The sequence below is a fragment of the Coccinella septempunctata genome, chromosome 1, assembly GCF_907165205.1.
Source record: "Coccinella septempunctata chromosome 1, icCocSept1.1, whole genome shotgun sequence".
NCBI classification, from domain to species: Eukaryota; Metazoa; Arthropoda; class Insecta; order Coleoptera; family Coccinellidae; genus Coccinella; species Coccinella septempunctata.
In genome coordinates this window covers 43,566,656-43,590,171 of record NC_058189.1, presented here as the reverse complement: position 1 = coordinate 43,590,171, position 23,516 = coordinate 43,566,656, and the positions used below count along the sequence as shown (strand labels likewise).

Below are 23,516 nucleotides of genomic sequence, written 5' to 3'. Positions count from 1 at the left end.
CAATTTCGGAACAAATATTGATTTATTCTGATTTTCCCTGTCATAGAAAAATGAAAAACAAATATTTTCTTTTCACTTCTTTTTGTGATGTGAAATATGTAAAAACGTAAGGCTGAATTTCACCCTTCAAAGTTATTGAACGAAATTTGATTTTGGTTTCCAATCCTACCAAAAACTGTGCTAGAAACACGTTTTTCATAATACTGATTTTTCAAACTAAGGATTGTGCCACAAGCAAAATGAAAGGAAGAAGAAATATGCGAAAATTCTATAAAATACATTTTTCGTGACCAAGTCATAATATGATGGAATTACGATACATACAGAATATTTTGTCAAAAACTGTTCATGCTATATCGAACTTCGGTGGAAAAATCAGAGTATGTGAAGATGTCAGATGTCGCTACGATGTATTTATACATTATATCCGCTACTGACATGGAATAAAAGGATTCGGAAATTCATGGCATTTCGTTGACGAAGGAATTTTGTTGCTCTGACTAGGTCAAATAAGACCGAAACCACGGTCAGCATCTACTCTTTGTCGACGAAATGAAAGTTTCTGGTAATACTTCGAGCGATGGTAGTTTGTTAGTTCGATTTAGATCGTAACATTTGTTGATTTAATTATCTGCGGATGTTATGTATCTGAATTAATTCGTTAATTAGGAATTTCTTAAAACAAATGATACATCTGTACAGTCTCGTAGGCTGAAATTGGACTTTTCTATCATTGCGGCTCCTTCCCTCCAAATAGATGGATCGATGGATCGGAGGCGGTGGACCTCAGTTATCCATGGCTTGCCAGCTTCACAGATTTAAATAGTATAGATTTGTTTTTAAGGGGGTCTGTGAAATACCCAAATTTCCGTTGTAATTTCTTGTAGTTTTTGTTATAATTGTTTTCCAAGTTTTTCTTTATTAGGTAATATAACAGCTTGGTTGTTAAATTTTTCGAGAAATGATCAGGTATTACATGAATCAAGTTTAGTCAACATCTGAATAACAAAACCCTGTATAAATTTAAGAGAGAATAGATTAAAACAATTCTTCTCCGAGTGATGAGTTACTGAATAAATTTTTGAATTGAAAACATAAGGATTCCTGAATACGGCTGGAGAATGCTTGCCGAACCTTTGCAGTGGATGATCAGATCCAGATCTGATGGAAATTGCCAAATAGTAATAAATTTACCATCATTTATGTCGATTAAGGTAACGAAATCCAATAGTGCTATATTCGAGAGTTATCATATATAAAATTCATGGTTTCGGAAATAAAGTCAAATTTCTATACAAAAATGAGGGTTTTCATAGTGCCCTCCTAATTTTCTCTAACAAACACAATTCCTCATTTGAATGGGATAAACACCTTCAGTCGAAATTTCAATGATTTCAAAATTTAACGGAATTAACGAAAAACCCCAGCTATTTCATTTCCGCATATTTGTTTTCAAAGTTTTGTTACCCAAACTTTATTTCTCCTAAATTTTTCGACATAGCAATCTGCAATAATTTCCTTTGTATGTACGAATGGTCGTTTGTTTTTTCTGAGTTGTGTACAAAACTTATAGGTATGATCCTTATGACTGAAATCTTACGTCATTGTACTCATTCGCGATGCCAGTTGAAATTGAATATTTTTGCTCCATTTTTCTCTTGCTTTCTATTGAACCAAGACTTAGTATTATTATAATGGATGAAATTGAAATGAAACCACAGAAGGTGTGAATCTGCAGCTATCAAAAACATTGTGCGCGCTCAATAGTTTTCCCATGAAGGCGCGTCCACACTACTCGTCTTCGTGTTTTCCCATCTTGAGCTTGTCTAGTAGGCTGATGTTGCTCATCTGACTCGCGGTCGCGTTCGTTTACGACATTATCTCAGTTGCTGGTCAAGATTGGATCCGCTTCATTTGCAAGCTTATTGTCGAGTTATAGCTCTATGAGCATAGCGATCCTTTCTTTTTATGTACCGACAACAAGCGGAGCCACCCAAGCAATAGGCTCGCGCTATCGTCCACTTTACTAGAGTTACACGAGCACAAACACGTATTGTAGACGGGCCTCAACAAAAACAAAGTATTATGTGATGCAAGGGCTTGTGATTCAATCCAACTAAACCACCAAATGAGCCAAGGTTTATGAGAGCTGAAGGTTTTCAATTTCTGTGCGCAACAAAATAATCAGCCTCACTATCTCAACATAGGTCCAGCGTTCTGGAACTCTTGCGCTATATAGATCAAGGGTTTATGATATAGGTACTATATTATTTACGACTTACCATATTGTGCGGCTCTAGTTTCCTCTCTATAAACCTGGGCGTCCCTATCTTCCCCGTTTTTCAGTATGGACTTCTTGGGCGTAGTCTGCTGTCCAACGTCATTCATTATATCCCTTACGAACTTTTGCGTCTTCGACTTGAACTGTTGCGTCATGTTATCCATATGGTGGGAAGCGATAGACGTCGCCTTGGACTTGAATTTCGGATCCGAAATGAATCCATACTCTGGAGGAGATCCTGGCTGTATTTCTATCCTCTTGACCGGCGGTTCATACGATCTACTCCTCGTTGCTAGTAGGTTACTATTGGAGGAAGAATATTTATTGTATGAGCTTGATTCCATCTTTCTTACTTCGCTGTCAGTGGTATCAGTCGATTTGTATGGATATTTATCATATTCCATTGGAGTTACAACACGTTCTTTGCTTGGAGGTACACTCGAAGACCTCGAAGCTGAGGATGGAGGCCTCACAGGCCTATAATGAAGATCATCTGTATCACTTCCACTCGGGGCCCATTTGGGTTTGATCCTGACATTCTCCACGTCACTTTCGTAATCACTCTCCCTGAATTCTCCTGGTATGAACTTTTTAGGAGTTGTAGGAGGCGGACCTCTTATGGTGCTACGCTTGATCTCAGAATAAGGCTCTATTTTGACTCCCGTTTGTTTTTCCCCGAATTTTATAACCTTGGTACTTTGTTCAACGCTAACAGTGCGGTGACATTTTTCACTGGATTCTTTGAAATGTACTTTGTTGGATGTTTCAGTTTGTATGGCGTTATGGAAGGGCATACTTGTGGTCGATCGGTAATACTGGACAGTTTGAGGCGAGCTGGCATAGGCAATTTCTGGAGGTGTACCAGGTCTCAACGGTATATAACGAGTAATATCGGTTGTTTGATTGGCTGTTAACGGTTTTGGTTTGAAAATGGCCGACTTGGCTTCCGGCTTACTTATTTCAACTGGTACTGATGAGACCAGAGGTTTTTCGATTGGTTCGAATTTAGGACGGGGTGGACCTGCCGTCTTCAAGGGTTCTTCGAATTCCGTTGGAGGCGTTGGCGTTTTACCAACTCTACTTTGTCTACCAGTCGGTGTCAAAACTGGTCTCACAGGTCTGAAGTTGGGTGATTCTTCTGGTCCGTTAGGTTTCCAAATTTTCGGAATCGGCTTGTCGTAATCGCTCTCGTAATCACTTTCTCTAAATTCGCCTTTCACGAATTTGGTAGGACTTGGTGGTGGTGGACACTTTAGTGTTTTCGATCTCTGCTGTTGGACGCGAGAATGATGTTCCATCTTCTTGTGGATTTCGTAAGATTCGTCTCGTTTTTCTGTCGATAAGTTCGTTATGATTGGTGTGGCGGTGAGTTCCTGTAAAAGAAATGCGGTGATAAACAAGGCTTGCGAAGGTGCAATGAGTTAAGTATTATTAGATTTGAGAAATAGCACTTTCTGCATGCGTTTCTGTATCACGCTTTATTTGGTGCAAATTCATCTGATTAAGTCATGATCTGATGCTGAAATGTATGGAGATACTGTTTGTTTTCGGCAAATTTAAGAGGTTCCTTCCTAGTCAAAAAATATTTTTGCTTATTTATACCATACTATAAACCATTGAAAAATTAATTTTTCATAGCTTGATTTATTTCGAATCAATATCGTCTCTGGTAATTTTTTTCTGAAAGTAAAGGAAAAAAAATTGCGTAGCATGAGTGGTAAGTATAGACCGGAATTATCTTTGAATTCAAATTTTCCAAAGTACCAGTTCCGGTAGGTAGAAACATCATCAATTTTTTTTATTTCTCCTCGCTCCCACAGAACGTCTGCTTAATTACATTTCTAGCAGTTCAATGGTTTCTAAGAAGACTATTGAAAATTTCTTTAGAAATGAAACAATATTTTTTGATAAGGAATCACCCCTTGAATTTTTTCCCAACTATTCATTAACAACCTGCGTATGCATGGTATTATAAAAAAGAAATTCAGGGTGTTTCCACCGATGTCCTTTCTTTTTTGTTTCAAGAGAAGTGGAACTGGTCCAAACAAACCGTTTCATCAAAAATCGCTCATGATGCACTTTCAAAATGAAGAAGTAGGAATAATCACCGATTAAATATATCTCAATACGACCATTTAGATCGTCTGTGATCTGCATTACAGCAAAGTTATGAGAGAAACTTTATTTCCTGAGGAGTTAATCAATGCCCAGCCCCATGCGGTTTTTTGATAGGAATAAAAAAATTTCAGCAAAAGGTTTCCGGTTCTTCAGAGCAATGACAAAAAAGAATAACCAATAAAATTGGTTTCAATTATTTACAAAATTCGTTCAATTCAAAGTTTGAAGTGCTCACAATGCTACTTGGCGTAAAAAGAGGTAGAAAATACGGTAGAAATACTTTGACCATGAACAATTTCATAAGCACTTTCTCTATCTTGTCTCAATAGTTCTACACCAGATATTTTCGGATGAACCATACTTTCGGGTATGGCGGCAGACTGCTCATTCATAATAAAAAACTTGATGTAATCGCATGTTCTGTGGAAACTACTCAGATATTTGCGTGCTATTGATATAATTGTTTGTCAGAGAATTTTGATAGGCGGATACACATCGAACAAATTAGACATAAATGTTAACTGAAAAGTTGGAATTCGAATTACATCTATAATTTCGAACACAATCTAGAATCTAAAATATTGTAGAAGATAGCAATATATGTCATTTCTAAAGCGGAAAAGCCACATCATTCAGGGTAATTAAATGAAAAAATTTCGTGACATTACTTGTCTTCAACGGAGCAGCGTAAAATATGACAATAAATTAAATGCTTATATAGACGCTGTAGTATTGAAAATAGTCAAGCATAACTAGCTGAAAAGCAGACCGAATCATCCATTCCTCTTCCGGAAAAATGATTCAAACTCGAAATTGCAAGACACAAGTTTCAGACAGCAAGCAGATTAGCATTAAAATCCAACAACGTTATATCCAACAAAAACACTCTCCAAGCTACAGCTTGAACTGACCTTCTTCGCTGCAGGTGCATGCGGCAGAAGTTTTTTAGGATGGGATATTTTTTGGATAAAGGGAGTGCTCGAAACGCTGGTCTGAGAGCTCTGTACAACGTTCTCAGATTTGTATTCGTACCGGCTGAAATTCGATCCTACTTCGTGTGTTTCGCTCTTGCTGGACTTCTGTTGGAAAAATGGTTCATCGGTATCGGCCATATAACCATCGATAACTGTCCTTCTCTTCGTTTTGGGAGAATCAATTTTTTTGGCAGGTGCCTCGATGTATAATGGAGGTGTTCCAGGTTTTATTGGAGGCGAAGCGATTGTAATTTCCTGGGGTTTCACCGACTGTTTCGTGGTTTCTTTCCGAATAGTCTGAGTTGTTCTCTTATGATGTTCCAAAGAGACTTCAGGTCGCGGAGGACCTTGAAATTGGGGTGGATGATCGAATTTCGATGGTGGTAAGGGCTCGGGTTCCGTAGATTTCGATCTCTTTGACTCTTTCAGCTTAGGAGGTCTCACCTTTCGGTAGGACGGTTCCTCGTTGTCGCTGGCGCAAGGTTTCCATTTGGGTGGTATCCTGATCGACTCGAAATCACTCTCGTAATCGCTATCCGTGAATCTACCCTTGATGAATTTCGATGGTGTGGGTGGCGGTCCAATTTTGGATGGTTTCGGTTTCACCGGATCAGGTTTGAAAGGGAACGGTTCGAGATCTAATTTTTCTTCTTTCTTTTCTATCTCTATTATTTTCTTTTTGAATTCAGACTTGATTGGCTTAGCTGGGATGGGTGGCGCTATGGGTTGCTCATTTTTAGGTGGAAGTGGAGGTGGCGCAACTTTAGGTGGTGGGGGTGGGGGAATAGTACGAACAGCACCTGGAGGTACCTTTGCAGGGACAGTCTCGAGTTTGGTCTCCAACTCCTGCTCGACTGTTTCGACGTAGGACTGTCGCCTCGCTTTGGGTGGCTCGGCGTAGTCCATGATTGGTGGCGGTCCTGGTTCTAAGTAGACTTCTATCGGGATATCTTGCGCTGACGGTGGTCTTATAGTCAGATTCCCCATCGTTGGATACGATTTGAAAGACGGTTGACTTTTCATCGGCGCCCATTCTTTCGCCACTTGGGACGGTTTCACGTTCCGTTCTTCTATGACATCTGCGCTCTTCGTTTCAGTTCGCTCGAATTTTTCATACTTTTCCGATTTCGTGAACAAATTTTCGATTTTCTTCTCACATGGTTCTATGCAATGTGAAACATTGGCCACGTAATGAATGCGAGGTGCCTCAGTGGAATAATCCCTTTCGGAATACGAATACGAACGTACATGGGAAGGCTTATCAGACACGAAAGTTTCGGTGACAGATAAAGGTCTTTCGATTTCCCTTTTCGGTAGCCATAATTTTTCCATTTCCAGCGCTTCAGGTCTTGGAGACATGCCTCTGGTAAATTTTTCATAATGCATGCTCATGGATGAATTATCAGTCGTTTCATGGGTGATATTAACTTTTTCCTCGTAATATTGCGAATCTGAAATTGGAACCTCTTTATCGACAATTTTTTTGGTGAACGTTTCAAAAGTCAGAGGAGCAGTGTACGACGAGGTTTCCCTTTCTTTTTCTATTTTCAAAGTATGGACTCTATCTTCTACTATATCTTTGAATATGGGTACTTGTTCCTCTTTAGTTACTGGTTCGCTAAAGCAAATAGTCGCTGGTGGTTCTGGTTTCAGATCGAAATCTTCGATTGTATGTTCGATTTCAACTTTTTCTTTCGTCAACCCAGCCTCTAAAGGTTCTTGTACAACTTTGACTGGAAATTCCTTCTTTTCCTTTTTATCTATATGTTCGAATTTCTTATAATTTTCTAAGGGAACTTCTTTAATATCTTTTGATTCTTCAATCTTCTTCACGAAATATTGTAGTGATGATTCTTTACTGATGGAACTTGTCTGAATTCCCTCTTCAGTTTCTTCCTGACTCTGGGAGCTTAGATCAGGTGCTGGCGGAGCTCCAACCACCTCAAAATCCATCTTCTTCTCCAAGAATTCAGATGAGAGTGGTTTTGGATGAGGAATTTCTGGTGCCGTATATTCTAATCTAGCTTTCGAAATTTGCTGTGACACTTGTTGTTCTGTGAAACTAGAAAACTCAGATTTCGAAGTCGTTGACAGAGAACTCTCAAACGTCGACAATTTGGATTCAGGGATGAGTGTGGGTGGGGGAAGGGATGTCTTTTCGACAGTTTTCGTTGTTGCTGGTGATGAAATCCTATCGGCAGCTGATGTCTATAACGATATATTTGTCGATTTAGAACTTGAAATTTGATATTATTTTCAATCTTTTGAGTAAATTTTCTGATATTGTCAAACTTACCAGAGTTTCATGCTTGCGGACATCCTCGAAAACTACAGTTTTTACCACTTCTACCATCGTGTCAGGTGTAGGTTCGAACACGGCTATGTCAGCAATGCTTTGAGCTTCACCGCCAGAATTCAGCGCCCTTACCATGAACCTTCCGCTGTGCTTCAGATCAGCTATAATTCGAAAAGTTGATTGAGAATTTCTTCGTGGTTAGTAATGACCTACCTTTTTCAATCACCAGAGTATGAGAATTGCCGAAACTCTTTATTTTGTAGTTCTCCGTCAAGGCTTGTTCGACTGGTACTGAATCCTTAAACCACGTTATTGTTGGTTCTGGGGTACCAGTAACTTCAACCTCCATGACAATTCTATCGCCTTTCTTTATCACCTGAGCCTGAAGTCTTCTACCAAAGACCGGAGGAAAGATTGTTTCTGGAATGAATACATTCGATATTGTACGATCTCAACTTAAAATCATCAACCTAGAACTTGGATTATTTTTGGGGTATAACGTGATGATATTTCTGATGAATCGCTCATTTTTTTTGAAAATTACGACATGAAAGATCCTGCGTCGGATATCTATAGAAATATTCAAAATATGAAGTTTTTTAAAGAAGATGCTCGAAATATCCTCCCTCCATCAGAATAAATGTTTTGGTTCTGACGTAAACATAATTTTTAGCCCAATGGCGATAGATCAGGAGATCTTGCAGGCCAAGGAATGGTACTCCTCGACCTATAACACGGCCTCTGAAACGATCGTTCTAGAATTCTCGGACCTGCAAAGTGTACTGAGGCGTAGCACCTTGTTGGAAACAAAATTCACGTGATTCATATCACTCAATAATTGAGGTAAACTATCGCTCAAGAAGTCTAAATACATTCACGCATGCATGTTGATCCAACAAATGAGGTCTAATCGATTGGTTATCAACAAGACCGCACCACATATTAATAGGGAATCTATAATGAGAATAACTTTGAGTTTTTGTATAAGAAATTTTTCAGTCCCACACACACATGCAAATTTCTCATTTTTATTACACCGTCTCTGGTGAATCGACCCTCGTCAATAGAAATAATCTTTTCCGCAGAATGTGCATAAAAAAAACTCAGGCAGTGCCTGTAATCTATATTATTTTTCCCAGAATTTGTGTGTGTGCCACGAAATTTTATGAGACCATATTGAAGGGTGTGAAGTGTACAGGAAGGGCAAAATTCGTTGTCTACTGAAGGGATCTCGATAACTATAGCAGCTAGAAGAAAACGGATGACACATTCTCGAGCTCTTTTTTCTTGAACAATCCAAAACTGAAAACAGATCCAGCCTAGCGTTCATAGATTTTGAGTTATGAACAAAAATTGAAAAATTGTCATTTTCAATGAAGCTGAATATCTCGCTTGTCTGAACTCATATTCGAAATCCGGTGTTACATTCTACAGGCACTTATTTTATGCAGAATGAAAATATGATATTATTAAATTTTTTGATCCAGTCATTTTCGAGATACGACAGGGATTTCTGATTTTTCAAATATAAACTATAGTTGAAAGTTCTTTCATCTTGCTGCAAATTTTTTGCTGATTTCAAAAATGTATCATATGTTGCTATCCACATGAATATAATATAAGAAAAAAATATTGATTGTTTCAATTCATTGAAATTTAAACTGCATCATTTCAATATAAGTGAACGAGTGTTTATCTTCTATTCCTATATCTCTATGAGGCCATCTAGGCAAAAAATAATGAAAAAGTTCATAATAAGTGATGAAAACAAGAATGACTTACTTCTAACTACCAAATCTGCCGTGCTTATTGCAGTTCCAGCCTCATTCATCGCCGTGCACGTGTAACGTCCGGCATCATTAGAATTCGTATCCTTAATTTCGAGAGAAGCTTTATTGAACTCCCATTTGGCCGAAATCTTGTCAGAGAAAATAATATCCTTCCCATTTTTGGTCCAAACAATAGAAGGAGTCGGCAGTCCATCCACAATTCCCTCCAATATCACCGTAGTGTTCTGGTCAACAATTTTACCAATGACAGGCGTCGTGAATTTTGGCGCCCTGGATTTTCCAACAGGTTTAAACAAGGTGGGTTGAATCGATTTCACATCGCTTTGCGATTTGACATTGGAAAAAGTGGAAGATGATTTCTCGTGGATGATTGGCTGTTTGTTGTCCAACTGCAAATATTCTTCGACGTTGTGTGATTCGGATATTTCAGGAGTCTCTTGATTCACTTGTCTGAATGTTTTCTCGCTGTGCGAACTGAAACTATGTATTTTAGTCTGGGGCTCCGGTATATCCACACCGGAAGATACAACACTGCTTGACATTTTGGTGGACGATTCAGTGTGAACCTCTCTCTTGATTGAAAATGAGGAATCCATGAAACGTTCAAGGTTCGCTTGGTCTGGTAGACTAATTGTGGATAACTGATGAACCGTCAGTTTTGCAGCACAACTGGCTGTTCCCACTTCGTTCTCGGCAATGCAGGTTATGGTTCCTTCAGTATCTTTGGTTATGTTCGGAATGGAAAGTACTTGTCGATCGCCTGACGTTGACACCAAGAAATTATTACCGTTTAAGGGTTCTCCACAGAAAAGCCATTTCACTCTCGGTTTGGGCTTGCCGGTCACTATGCACTCAAACTTAGTGGAAGTGTTTTCGAACGCAGTTTTATCATTGAATAGTTCGGTGAATACAGGTGCTGTTTTCACTTCTTCGTAGGTTACTGTATCTGGCACTCTCGAAGATTTCACGATTAACTGCGCGAAGCATTTGGCTTCCCCGTGCTCATTGATTGCTTTCACTGTGTAAACCCCTTTATCTTGCGGCTGCACTTCCTTTATTTCTAACTTAATATTTCCGTCTTCATCGTGGGAGACTTTCACGTTATCATTCAGTGTGATTGGTAAGTTGTTCAGTAGCCATTTTATATCCGGTCTGGGTTGACCACTCACATTTCCTTCGAATTTAACCTGTTCGCCCTCAGATACCAAAATATCTGTCAACAAACTATTGAATTTTGGAGGGAAGCCAACAGGAATATTCTTTTCCATTCCAGAATCGGTGCTACTAGGTGTTGTAGTAGGCTTGATGAACAAGGAACATTTGCTTGAAGCTTCACCTGCTGAATTCAAGGCTACAACTTTATATTCTCCGGCGTCTTCAGAAAACGCTTCCTGGATCACCAGCGAGCATCGATCTCCTTGAAAGAGTAGTTGGAAATCTGACGATTCCTTGACCGGTCTGTTATCGTGGTACCAAATAACCTCTGGCTCTGGCTGGCCGACTATTACACAATCTAACCTCACTCTGCTTCCTTCGTTCACAGTGACATCGGTCAGTGGTAACTGTATGGATGGTTTCACTGGCTCCATGTCACTGGCGATTTCCGAGTCTGAAGTTTCATTTGGAAGACGTCCTTTAACGGAAACACTGCAAACACTTGATGCTTCACCGGCGATGTTGGTTGCGGTCACTTTATAATTACCAGCGTCTTTTGGGAATGCTTCATAAATAACTAGCGTGGCTCTGTCACCTTCGCGTTGTAGCTGAAAAACGGAATTATATTTAGAGACATGGCATAGAATTGCAACAGCGGGAATCTAGTTCAGAGGGGCTCGATCTATAAAAGCGCGTTTCATTTTAATCGCAATAACTGTAATCATTTATTAACAATTGAACATCTTACGATAATTGCGTTACTCCATTGAAATGCCCGACCTAAGCATGAGACTGAAAAATACTTTGATGGGCTTCTTGCCAAGATGAAACATAGGATGGACATTGACTGTTGTGTGTATTTATTTTTATAGGAGAAACACAAATTCGGTATTCCTGTATTTCCGGGAATACCGGACGATATAGGCACTGAAATAGTAATTCTTTACAGCAAGATTGAATGTTTCAGTGGGATCGAACCAATTACTTTGATTTTGAATTTAAGGATTTCAAATAATATTTCATCATTTGGAATTGAATCGGGATCAAATTTCATTGTGGCTATGAAATGTTTCATTCGGTTAAAGACTCGTGCCATGACTCTAGTTTTTTTTTTTTGAAATATAGAATTGAATGAACTCAGAATAATTATGAAAATTATTTTTATATGTTCGGACTTTAAGATAGGCTACGTGATAAATTGTGGATAGATCAATTAGTTACCTTTTAGAATTTAAGAATTTCAACACATGGATAGTTTAACTATTTCAGAGATATTATTTATACCTTTTTAGATTTCCTTATGCTATACCTACAAACTACCTTAAGCTTCGTTGCTGCCGGAGATAACAGAGTGGTGCTTCCAGTAAAACTGAACAGATTTCAATAAAACTAAATTGAATTATTCAAGAAATGCCCACCATTTTTTGTGAAGAGTGGATAAAATACCAAATTGTGGTTTTTGGCTGAAATTACTCTGAAATTATAGGACGTTAAGTCAGGGAGGGAGTATGCATGATTTTTTATAATCCCAATCGTTGGGGATCTTTTCTGGCTCAAAATTCATAAATTACAAATAGTTGGGCAAAATGATAACGTTTTCGATTACTAGATGTGCTTATCTTTTTATGTAATGAAAATTTTTGTTTATTGATAGCACATTTTCGATTTATTGTTGCCTGTTATTGAATAGTGACAATTTAAGTTATTGAATAATTTTCATTATAGAGAAAGATTGGATATCTCTTCATAAACTTTTTAGGGTTTTCACTCCCAATCTCTGAAACAAAATCAATTAAAAATGAAATCAACGATTTGCTCCTGCGTAAATTCTTGCACTAATTTGTCAGGAGCAAATTAACTAGAAAAAATTGTTGCCTGACAATGAACTCAAAATAAATAACGTTGAAATAATTCTAAGTTGTAACGTTTCGGAGTCTATATCAGACTCTTTCATCAGACGAAAAATCTCTTTTTGAAAATCTTCTGAATTGTGGCTTTTGTTTGACATTAATTGTCAACACACAGAAACAGAGACTGCATAGAAACGTTGATTCATTTAATTTTGAAATTACCGGATGACAGTTCCTTCTTTAGTAAATTGATCCGAATATGATCTATTCCTACCGAACAATTTGCCAAATTATTATCTTGATCTAATAGAATACACTCTTTAATTTTTCGTTTAAAATGGTCTGGTTCCGTCATTAAAATTTTAGTGTTGTCCCAATCCATCATGTGGTCTCCCGTATTAGAACAAATGTGAATGTGATTTGTGATCGATTAATTTCTCTATTTTTAATATTATTTTTATGTTCGCGTTTTATTATTTCTAGAGGTCTGGACGTTTCACCTGTATAAGTTTTACCACAAATACAGGGTATGTTGTAAATACAATTTTTTTATTTTTGTTTTTCGTTCAAAGGTTTAGTTTTTGTTAATATAGATCTTAAATCATTTTGCGTTTTAAAAACAGTTCGTATGTTGAACTTGGAACCGATTCTTCTTATTTTTTCTGAAAGGCCATTAACATAAGGAATTACATTCAACAAATTTGGTTGTTCTTGACGGTTTGTTGGTTGTTCCTGATCATTATTACGATTTTGGTTAGTCATTTTTCTCTCTAAATTTAATATTGTTTTTTCAATAAAATTTTTCGGGTATTGATTATCCCTAAGAAAATGTTTAATGAAGTCAACTTCATTATTTCTAATTTCGGGTGTAGATGAAATTAAATTAGCTCTATCATAAAGTGTTTTAATGATACCTCTTTTGACACTTACTTGGTGATTGGAATAAAAATTCAAATATCTATTAGTATGTGTCTTTTTTCGGTATACGCTCGTTTCAAAATAATTCGAAAACTTTTTTATTGAAACATCTAGGAATGAAATTTTGTTATCCTGCTCTAATTCCATTGTAAATTTTATTGTAGGTTCTTTCTTGTTAATATGATCAAAAAAATTCTCTAGTTCATCTCTACCATGTTGCCAAATCACAAAAATATCGTCTACATATCGCCACCAAGTCTTTGATTTTCAAAAAGAGATTTTTCGTCTGATGAAGGAGTCTGATATAGACTCCGAAACGTTACAACTTAGAATTATTTCAACGTTATTTATTTTGAGTTCATTGTCAGGCAACAATTTTTTCTAGTTAATTTGCTCCTGACAAATTAGTGCAAGAATTTACGCAGGAGCAAATCGTTGATTTCATTTTTAATTGATTTTGTTTCAGAGATTGGGAGTGAAAACCCTAAAAAGTTTATGAGGAGATGCAGAATCCTCCCAGAATAAATTTCAATCGATATCTGAAAGATTGGATATGTTCCAATGAATCGAAATCAATGAAGACGAAACAACAGCCTTGATCCTGAGGACTGATAGATGACGCCGAGTATTAAATGACATCATACAGAACTTTTGATAACTTATAACTTACGAACCGTTCACTGAATACATGGGTAGTTATTGTCATCTCAGGACATCAGGGATAGAACAGAGCTATAATGTAATGAGCTGAGGAATGAAACCAACATGATTGACAGAAAAGCTGTCAATCAATTACTTCTCAGTGCAGGAAAATGAACCTAGATATTGGGGAGAGGTGGGATCTTTTTTGAAAATACAATCTAAACCAATTCTTTGTCCATGTTTGGATTTTAAAATTAATTTAACGAGTTGGATTAATCCAGAATTTTTTTTAAACTTAATTGTATGTTGTTAGTAGCACAACTCATCATTTACTGTATATTTAATTAATAAGAGGTTGCGAGTTGCGAATTTTGAAAATGGAAAAGGAGCTTTGTAAATACCTGCTCACCGTTGATTAAATTCGATTTCAGTACGGTCTCCTGATCATATCCGGCGCTCAAAAATGTTATGCGTCAATTACTTTTCAAGAAAAAAACATGCTCGGCATGTCCGAGAAAACGTATTCATTTCTTCTTCAATGTGGGAGTATGTCATGTGACATCTCAATTTGAAGGTCTTTCAATTACCTTTTCAAGGGAACGAATAACTGTAGGATATATTATTTATCATGATAAATGAAATTAAAATGAATGCTCAAACTGCCAAACTGATGACCCCCAGTAATAATGCAGTGAGAAAGAGAGACAATTGTCTCTTTTTCATAATTTTTCAAGAATTCGGGAGTTCTGAGTTCTGATAACCACAGAATACTACTGATGCGAAATTGCGGAACTGAGACTAAGAGTGTGGGAATTAAAATCAATGAATGCATTTCATTTTTGAATCGGTATCTAGCAAGCGAGCATAAGTGAATCATTTATCATTTATATATGAAAATATACGTTATAATAATGAAATTCATTTGAAAGAATTGGGGAGTATCATTATTTTCATTAAAAATATATATTGAGCACTATAATTGTATCACCATTGAAGAAAAAAAAACTTTACCCTGAAAAGAATGTACCTATTGTTATATTGAATCTGCATGTACAATAATCAAACAAATCTAGGGTATTTTCGAGATATTGGGAATATATGAGTACCTAATGATTTTTTGTTTAATTACAACACCCTGTACCTCGAAAATGGAGCGTTTCCTGTGCTTCATTCATATCAAGGATTCTTGAAAAAAAAAGGAGTACCTTATTGATTTATAAAAGGACCATATGTGATATATGAAGTGTGTATCACAAACTGCCCACTCAATTTTTCGATGTGTTTGTCATATTTTTATTGTGTCGTGTGCAAACATCATTTGGCCAAAGAATATGGAATTCTGTTTCATTCGAACTTTGACTCATTGGGAATTCGGTCAAGTATGTGTCAGAATAAATTTGTTGGTGGTTATTTCGGGAATGCAAAGCTAACGAGCTTTTTCTCCAAATGATAACAATTGTTAATGTTTTGTTTTATAGTTTTTACTGATCAAGTTTCGTAACTTTATTTCTAATATTTCAATGTTGATGATTCGCCATTTATACCAGTTAAAAAATTCTTTCTGTTTTATCCTCAACTAGCTGTACCCTTCCTCTTTACAGGACGAATTTTTCTCCTCAAATGAAGTGTGGTTCGCCTTCAGAAGTTTTACAGAAAACTAACTTTTTTACTGCCCCATCCAAATAATCTGAGGACCAATTTAACAGCTGCCATATAATTTGTATAAATTGGTAATAATTCAACTTGCAATATTTTCATAAATTTTATTTCAAATTTATGCGGCAAAAGACATTTCACATCGCGATTAACTGGCAATGTCAAATCTTTTTCGATAAATATTATCTCAATCGAAATTCCTACTCAAACAAATCAAACATTATTTTGAAACACATTCACGACAGAATCTTACACTTGATTATAATGGGTTAAGTTTAAAAAAAATTTAGAAATGGCAGATATTTGCAAATATTTTCGACATCTGAAAAGTTCTATTCATACTATTCCATATATACCGGGTGACCTACCACAGATGCGGAGCTCATTTTGAGGGTGTAAATAAAGATAATTTGAGAATATTGTTTCGTGATGTGTGTAGGGTGTTTGAAAGCCCAATTTAAAATTATTTTCATTTAGGTATACAGGGTGTTTAAAAATAAAGATATAAACCAAAAATTTATATTTTTTTTAAACGTAGCACACAGTATTTGACCTCTAAAATGAAATGGCAAGCAATTATTATGAGTTGCTTCAGATCACTATATACCTAAGAAATACACTTGTTATCATTTCTACGCTACAACTCAAGAAGTTTTCAAATTGTCTTTTTAAAGGATAGTTTTTATTGATGATATTCGAAGCTATGGTAGAAAATAAAAAAAAGTTGTCGTTTTTACCTTTCTCTAGCTATGTTGTATGAGTCTGGAGTTTCAGAAGCATCTCTACTCAAAAAATAACTCTGCAAAATTTGTTGTTCTTGGTCTTATTTTGAAAAAATTGAATAAATCCAAAACCAAGTCTCATATTTAAAGCAACGTAAGCGTTTCCGGACATACCTCCATGAAAATTTTCGTCTTATTTTTAGATCCTGAACCGACATCCAAATTAATTTCATCGATCCGGGAACACCATGTATAGTGAGTGAAGAGTGAACAACTTCTTAAGCCGAATACGGAATAAGCAAGAATCGGTCCTGTGTTTTCGTACCAAATTGTTCTTCACTTCAACACTTATCAAGAAAATTATTGGATAGCAAAATATGTGTTCAAGTTGTCTTCCAATTACTATGTCGTTGCAAATTTTAGAACAACTTCCTAGAAGTTTGAGTGTGCTTCTGGAAACAAATGAGCGCATTCTTCATTCCACTCACCTTCAACTCTCGTGTCTCTTTGAGTGGAAGATCATTTTGGAACCAGACGATTTCCGGAGCGGGTAGTCCAGTAACTTCACATTCTAATTTTATTTTTTGTCCAGCTCTAGCCATAACATTCGACAGTGGTAATATCATTACAGGTGGTCGTGTAGGAATCATAGCTGAAATTGTTATATTCTAATCAAAATCTATCACCTATCAATCAATTAAATGTTTATACAGGGTGTTTCACGAGCGGTTGGCCATAGCCTAGTGGTGAATGAGGGTCATCTATACTTCATTCAACTTTATTTTAGCAGTCGGTTGGCCATGGAAATTTGACACATTTCACTCTGTATAGTACGAAAATGTGGGGTTATGAAGCTTGTCAAAACATTTTTGGGTTTTAAATCAACGCTATGTTGCCCGTTCTACGTAAAAGTTTCTGTTTCTACGTATTTTATCACAATGTCGAATCTCTTCGGAAAATAGGTATGTGACGAACATAATTGAAGTTTATACAAACTGATTGAAGGCATACCAAATCCAGTTATTTGCATGGAAAATACAAGAGATCAGTATAATATCATAATATGCACTAGCTTGAGGAAAGTTAATGTTCGTTATCGTCTTTGGCTTACATCATTTGTAGATTTCAAAAATATTAACCCGAAGATGAAATGCATATGATGCAGTGGTTGGCAATGGGTATCTCCCGAAGGAATTAACAGATAATTATAAGAATGTTTTCAACAAAAATCATCTTGCATCAATATAAGTAAAAGGAGTTGAAGGAAGTTTCAAGTTAAGATGCAACTTCACCGTTGAACAAAAATTTCACATGAATAAACAGTAACAGGGCAATAACTTGCGCGTATTTGTGGCTATTCATCTTAATACATTACATAATACAAATATAAAATTCCCAAATGCCACCACTTTTTTGGGTCTCCCAATAGAAGGAAATTCTTTGTCATACTCTTCATTCACAATCTTTCTGATTGTGGAAATATTCAGCTGAAATATAAGTCGTTTAGATTCAGATGAAACATTATATAAATTCTCTTACATTGAATATGTTCGCTATCGTCTGACGTATTGTGGATTTTAGAATATCAGGGTAGAACTATTTGAATGAGCGGACCTGAATTCTAAATAGCACTTCCTGAAAGCCTGTCTCTTTTTTCAATCACTTTCGGCATTTTCGTAATAAAAATTGATATTAGTTGTGGCAACGGCGTTATGACATTAACGACATTTCATGAGTGCCAACCTAACTTCGTTCTAGTTACAAAAACTTGAGAAAATTATTTCATGGCCAACCGACTGCTAAAATAAATTTGAATGAAGTATAGGCCTTTCAGAAAAGTTGCTTCTGTTATACCCAGAGGCCATTATATTTGGAAATACAGGGTGATAACGAATAGTCCAATTTTGGTGGAAATTTTGGGCTCATTTATGTACAATAGCCCTTTGAGATGATAAATTATCAGGACAGAACTCAAAATATTGAGATTTGTTTTGCAAATATCAAAATGTATATTTTCTGGATCAGTTGAAGAATTTTTGTTTTAGGAATTGACAAAAACATTTTTTTTGATAATTTCGAAACAGTTTATAGTTCAATAATACATTTTTCAAATATATTTTTTAGGCAACGTGCTTGAACACTTGGTGTATTGATGACTCAGAACGAAGAATAATTGGGAGGGTTTTTTGCTATCCAAAATATCCACAAGTGGCAAAGGAAATTATAACTGAATAATTGAAAACAGGACCGTATTTTCAAAAATGAACATGCAATATATGATTTCGTTCGTCATTTATCTTTTATGAAAAGTAAGAAATGCGAAGTTGAAATTGACTTTGATTGACAAAAATATCCTTTTTTCAATTCTCTGAAAACAATTTTTTCCAATGTATCCAGGAAATATAGATTTTGATATTTGAAAGATAAATCCCAATATTCTGATGACTGTCCTGAGTATCTTGAAATTGCATCTGTCACATTGAAGGGGTCGACGAGTTCACAAAATTTCATTAAAATCGGGGATACCCTGTATCCCCGAAACTAATGGCCTTAAGGACCAAAGAAGCGAGGCCTAGATGATCTGCATTCACCACTAGCCCATGGCAAACTACTCGTGAAACACCCTGTATCTTGAAAACAAAAATAAAGCATTGAAAAGATTAGAAAACTCACGAGTAACGATGAGATTCGCAGTGGATTGAGCAGAGCCGAGTTGATTCGAGGCTTTACAAGTGTATTCAGCTTTATCCTTCAATTCAACATTTTCAATTTTCAAAACAGCGTCTCCATTATTATAAGTTATATTGTATCCAGGTGCATAATCTATGCACTCTTGATTCTTATGCCACTGAACATTGGGAAGAGGGTTTCCCTCCACTTTACAGTGAAACTCGAAGGAACTTCCTTCCCTAACGCAAGCAGGCTCCAACAATTTCGTGAACGAAGGTGGAAGTAGTTGTTCCTGCGGCTCAGTTTCCTTGACAGATAAGAAAGCGCTTGTTTCGGCAATGCCAGCGCTATTAGTTGCCTTACAAGTGTATCTTGCAGAGTCATCGCTGAATGTTTCTTCGATCGTTAACGTACACATTCCTTGTACATTACTTGTTTGATAATCTGGATTGTTCTGAATAGGTACCCCAGCCTTATACCAAATAATTGTTGGAGCAGGATGGCCAGTCACTTGACAAATGAACGAAAATTTGGATCCTTCCTGAATAACAGCATCAGCCAAAGGAGTTACGAATTTTGGAACCTCCATTATTTCCTTCATTTGTTCCGCAGAAGAAGTTCTTTGAACTGATTGCACCTCCTGAATTATTTGAGTTCTGTATTCTATTTCGCGTCTATGAAGAGATTCCTCTTCCTTCAACCTATTTATACTCTCTTCCAAGGAACGTTTCTCTTTTTCTGCCTCCAGAGCAGATTGCCTTAGTTTTTCTAAATTCTCTAATTCGATTTTTTTCGCTTCTTCTAACGCGAGTCTTTCCCTTTCAGCTTTTGCTTTCTGTATGGCCGTTTGTCTTTGCCTTTCTAAGTTTTCTAATTCAATTCTTTTTGCTTCTTCTAACGCAATTCTTTCCTTTTCAGCTGCAGCTCTGGCCTCTTGTAGAGAAGCTTGCCTCTGTCTTTCTAAGTTTTCCAATTCAACTCTTCTCGCTTCTTCTAATGCAATTCTTTCCTTTTCAGCTGCAGCTCTGGCCTCCTGTAGAGCAGCTTGTCTCTCTCTTTCTAAATTTTCTAGTTCAATTCTTTTGGCAGTCTCTAATGCAATTCTCTCCCTCTCAGCAGCAGCTCTTGCTTCCTCGAGAGCAAGAGCTTCTCTTGCAGCAGCAAGTTTCGCTGCTTCTTCTTCTCGTTCTTTCTGCAAACGTATTTTTTCCTGTTCTGCTCTAATCAGATTCCTGCTCAGAGTGTCTAGTTCTTCCTGGATAATACTGAAAGACTTGATCATTTCTCTACTCTCATCCAAAACGTGGTTCAGTTGCGTAGGTAACTCTCGGCCATAAATTTCTTCAGCTAATTCGGTAATTCTCCTAATTCTCTCATTCTGCTTCTCCTCACCAGGTCTGAGGAATGTTGAAATTTCCCTCAGCAGTTCTTCAGCTTCTTCAGGTCTTTTGACTAAGGTCGATCTTCTCGCAATTGAAACCAACAGCGTGTTTCCTTCTTTGAACCATTGGTCCGCCTGAAAATTCAAAAAAAATTGAATCGATATCATCACTCAGACATTTTATTTACCTCTTGTATTAGTTGGAAATATTGAATACTCAAATCTATTAGATGGCGAGTTTGTTGGATTTGAACCTTGAAATTACTCCACCTATCTTGAAGCTCAGTGATATGTTTTTGAATTGTGGGAGAGTGGCTATAATTTTCTGTCATCAGTCGTTCACCATATACTATGAAATCACCAATTTTTCTGTCCAGATCCTGAAAATTTTGAGATTTAATACTCGTTTTTCAAATGAAGGTTGAATGGCCTACCTGAATAGTTTTCTCGAAATTTCCATACGCAAAAGATGAAGATCTAGCTTCATCCAGTGATTTTCCATGTTTGTTTTTGAGTTCTTGGTTTTGTTGTTCTAAATTACTGATGCTTCTGTTTATGTTATTCAAATCTTGATCAAACTGACAGAATTTGTACTGTTTATCCAGTAATTCTCTTATTCGCTGATTTTGAGTTTCCCAAGCGACTCTGTTGACTTCTAACGTATGTCTGAGTTTTTGTACATCATGGCTTGCGGCAATTTGTGGTTCCTTGAAGGAAGCAAAATTTGTCTTCATTTGAAAAGAAGAGGAAATGATTGATACTTTACCTGTTTCAAGATTTTTCTCGTTAGGGCATCGCATTCATCCAAAAGACGGTTCATTTTGGTATTCATAATTTGCACTGACGTTTCGTACTCGGAGATGAACGCTCTGATTTTGTTGATATCGGTTATATCCATCACATTCCCCATTTGTTCATCGATTTTCCGTACATAATTCTTTAAGTCTTGAAGGTTACCGAAATAATCTATCAAATCTTGTACCAATTTTTGGTACTCAGCTGATATATCGATCAACTTTTGATTCAGTTCATCCAGTCTACGTTTAACTGTGAAGACTTTTTCATCTGAGATTTTCGTCTTAGCAATAAGTGCATCTGCCGTTCTAATTTTTTGTTCAACTTCATTCTGAGCACGTCTTATATCTGGAAGAATTGTTTCCAATTTTGTTCTGAGCGAAGCAGCTATTTCGTTGGGGATCTCAGAACTCGAAGTCACTACAGGATACAACTGAGCCTCCAGCTTCGTAACCCAGTTTATAGTCTGAAAAAAATGCGTAATATTGAAAGTTCATGCAGTAATCAGACATCCATGTTTATGAATGCACCACCAGCCCTTCAAATTATTTATAGAATACATCTAAATTTAACATTGGGAGCAGTAAGATATAGTACAAAACTGAGTTAGTTGATTATCGACTGAATTCCAGAGACATATCGCAATTAACTTATATCTACGTTCTACGTTTTGTCCAGAGCCGCACTATGGGTAAAAAGAGTAACAAAGGAAGTAATTGGATCTTACTTTGTGAGTGTGAAGAATGAAGCAAGTGTTTAATTTTTCAACACACAAAGTGAGTAATAAGTATCGCACAAAATTTATATCTGCCGTTTTTATTATTCCGTAAAAAAAGCTTGAACAGGTCGATTTTTAATTCAAATTAACCGACCCTCTACGAGGGTTGAAGAGTCGTTGAGCTTTTAAATGTAAAGAAATGTCATTGATGGAGTTTTTGTGAACCTTTTTTTTATTTTGAAGTATGAAATGATCAAACTGAATTCGAATTTTTAAGTCAATGATATATATAGGTACACTCAAGTAGTTGCTGTGAGCAGACCAACTTGTAATAATTGTTTTCGAAATAAAAATGACTGTGACTATTTTTATCATTTATTTTTTGACTTTCAACTCTTTTCCAAAATGATATATTTTAAACGACAATATGATTACAGTATTATTTAAAATAGCCTCCAGAGCAATCGTGAATAATGTTTTTGAGGCCTCATTTACCTGCTTTTTTCGTTGAAAGAAGTTGATGAAGGTTCAAAAGGCGTATCAATTTTGTCAATTTATTGTGCAATTATGATTTTCATTCCAGGTAATCAATTACATATTACCATATGAAAAATGCATGTTTTTGATAAAATCTCAAAAATATAACTCACGCCAGATGTTCATTCCAAAATACACAAAAAAAGTTAAAATTCGAACTCAATATTCAACAAGTTCAACTATTATGAAAAAGGGTTTGTACAAAATCCCATCAATGACCAAATCATCCGCAGGGAGAAATCAATTCATTTCTGTCATAAAAAGTTAGGGTTGCTAGTTGAAGAAACTCAACAAGGGACAAACACCCATAGCATACATGAAAAATAAAAATTGATTAATATCAATTTTTATGGTCAACCGAATCCACTGGTGTGTAAATCCTTCTCGATGGATATTGACTTCCTATATAAATGTATATACATAACTTTTAAGGCTTCAATTAATTCCCGTTCTTCAAGCATTCCTACACAGTATTGAGTGATCATTAGAAAGCAATACGTACATAACAATATTTTGTTGAACTCGTGCAAAAAGCAAAAAGAAAGATCAAAATATAATTTCTTAATTGTTATTGAAAAAGGCATTTCCTACACGAAGACGTAACTAAAACAATGTGAAAATAGGTTAACCATTTCAAAATAAATAGATTGATCTATTGTACCTAGGAAATTGACGAATTGTTGACAGAAATTTGAGCCTATACAGAGTGAGTCGTTGACTCGTACAAATATTTCAACAGTAGATTCTTGAGGTCTAAAAAAACACTTTTTCTTTTTGCCATTTTTGTGAAGCGTCCCGATTTGAAAGATACAGGCTGTTGAAAACCATAAAAAACGGTTTTATCGAATTAAATGAATTTCGGAATAGAGTTTTCCATTTATATGCTTTATTTTTTTTCGAACCAGTTTTTTCATTATGACCATTACGTACCACAAAAATACCAAAAATTCAAAGAACCCATCTCATGGAACTAAGTTGGACGCTACCTAATTAATATTTGAAAGATTTGTGAA

At 36.2% G+C, this 23,516-nt stretch overlaps 1 protein-coding gene across 5 annotated transcripts in view; it reads right to left on the bottom strand.

Moving 5' to 3' along the window:
• The window catches only part of LOC123322982 (titin), a 147,434-nt gene that overhangs the window by 21,822 nt on the left and 102,096 nt on the right, over positions 1-23,516 (bottom strand). For 4 of the 5 annotated variants that reach the window (XM_044911117.1, XM_044911115.1, XM_044911116.1 and 1 more), the window contains 10 exons: positions 21,220-21,714; positions 20,888-21,160; positions 20,642-20,833; positions 19,076-20,588; positions 16,891-17,054; positions 9,452-11,222; positions 7,883-8,089; positions 7,670-7,830; positions 5,311-7,581; positions 2,283-3,654 (listed from right to left, as the gene is read on the bottom strand). In XM_044911117.1, coding sequence (XP_044767052.1) covers positions 2,283-3,654; positions 5,311-7,581; positions 7,670-7,830; positions 7,883-8,089; positions 9,452-11,222; positions 16,891-17,054; positions 19,076-20,588; positions 20,642-20,833; positions 20,888-21,160; positions 21,220-21,714 — 8,419 coding nt within the window. The remainder of the gene's footprint in view (positions 1-2,282; positions 3,655-5,310; positions 7,582-7,669; positions 7,831-7,882; positions 8,090-9,451; positions 11,223-16,890; positions 17,055-19,075; positions 20,589-20,641; positions 20,834-20,887; positions 21,161-21,219; positions 21,715-23,516) is intronic. The other variant, XM_044911119.1, reaches the window with a different exon arrangement.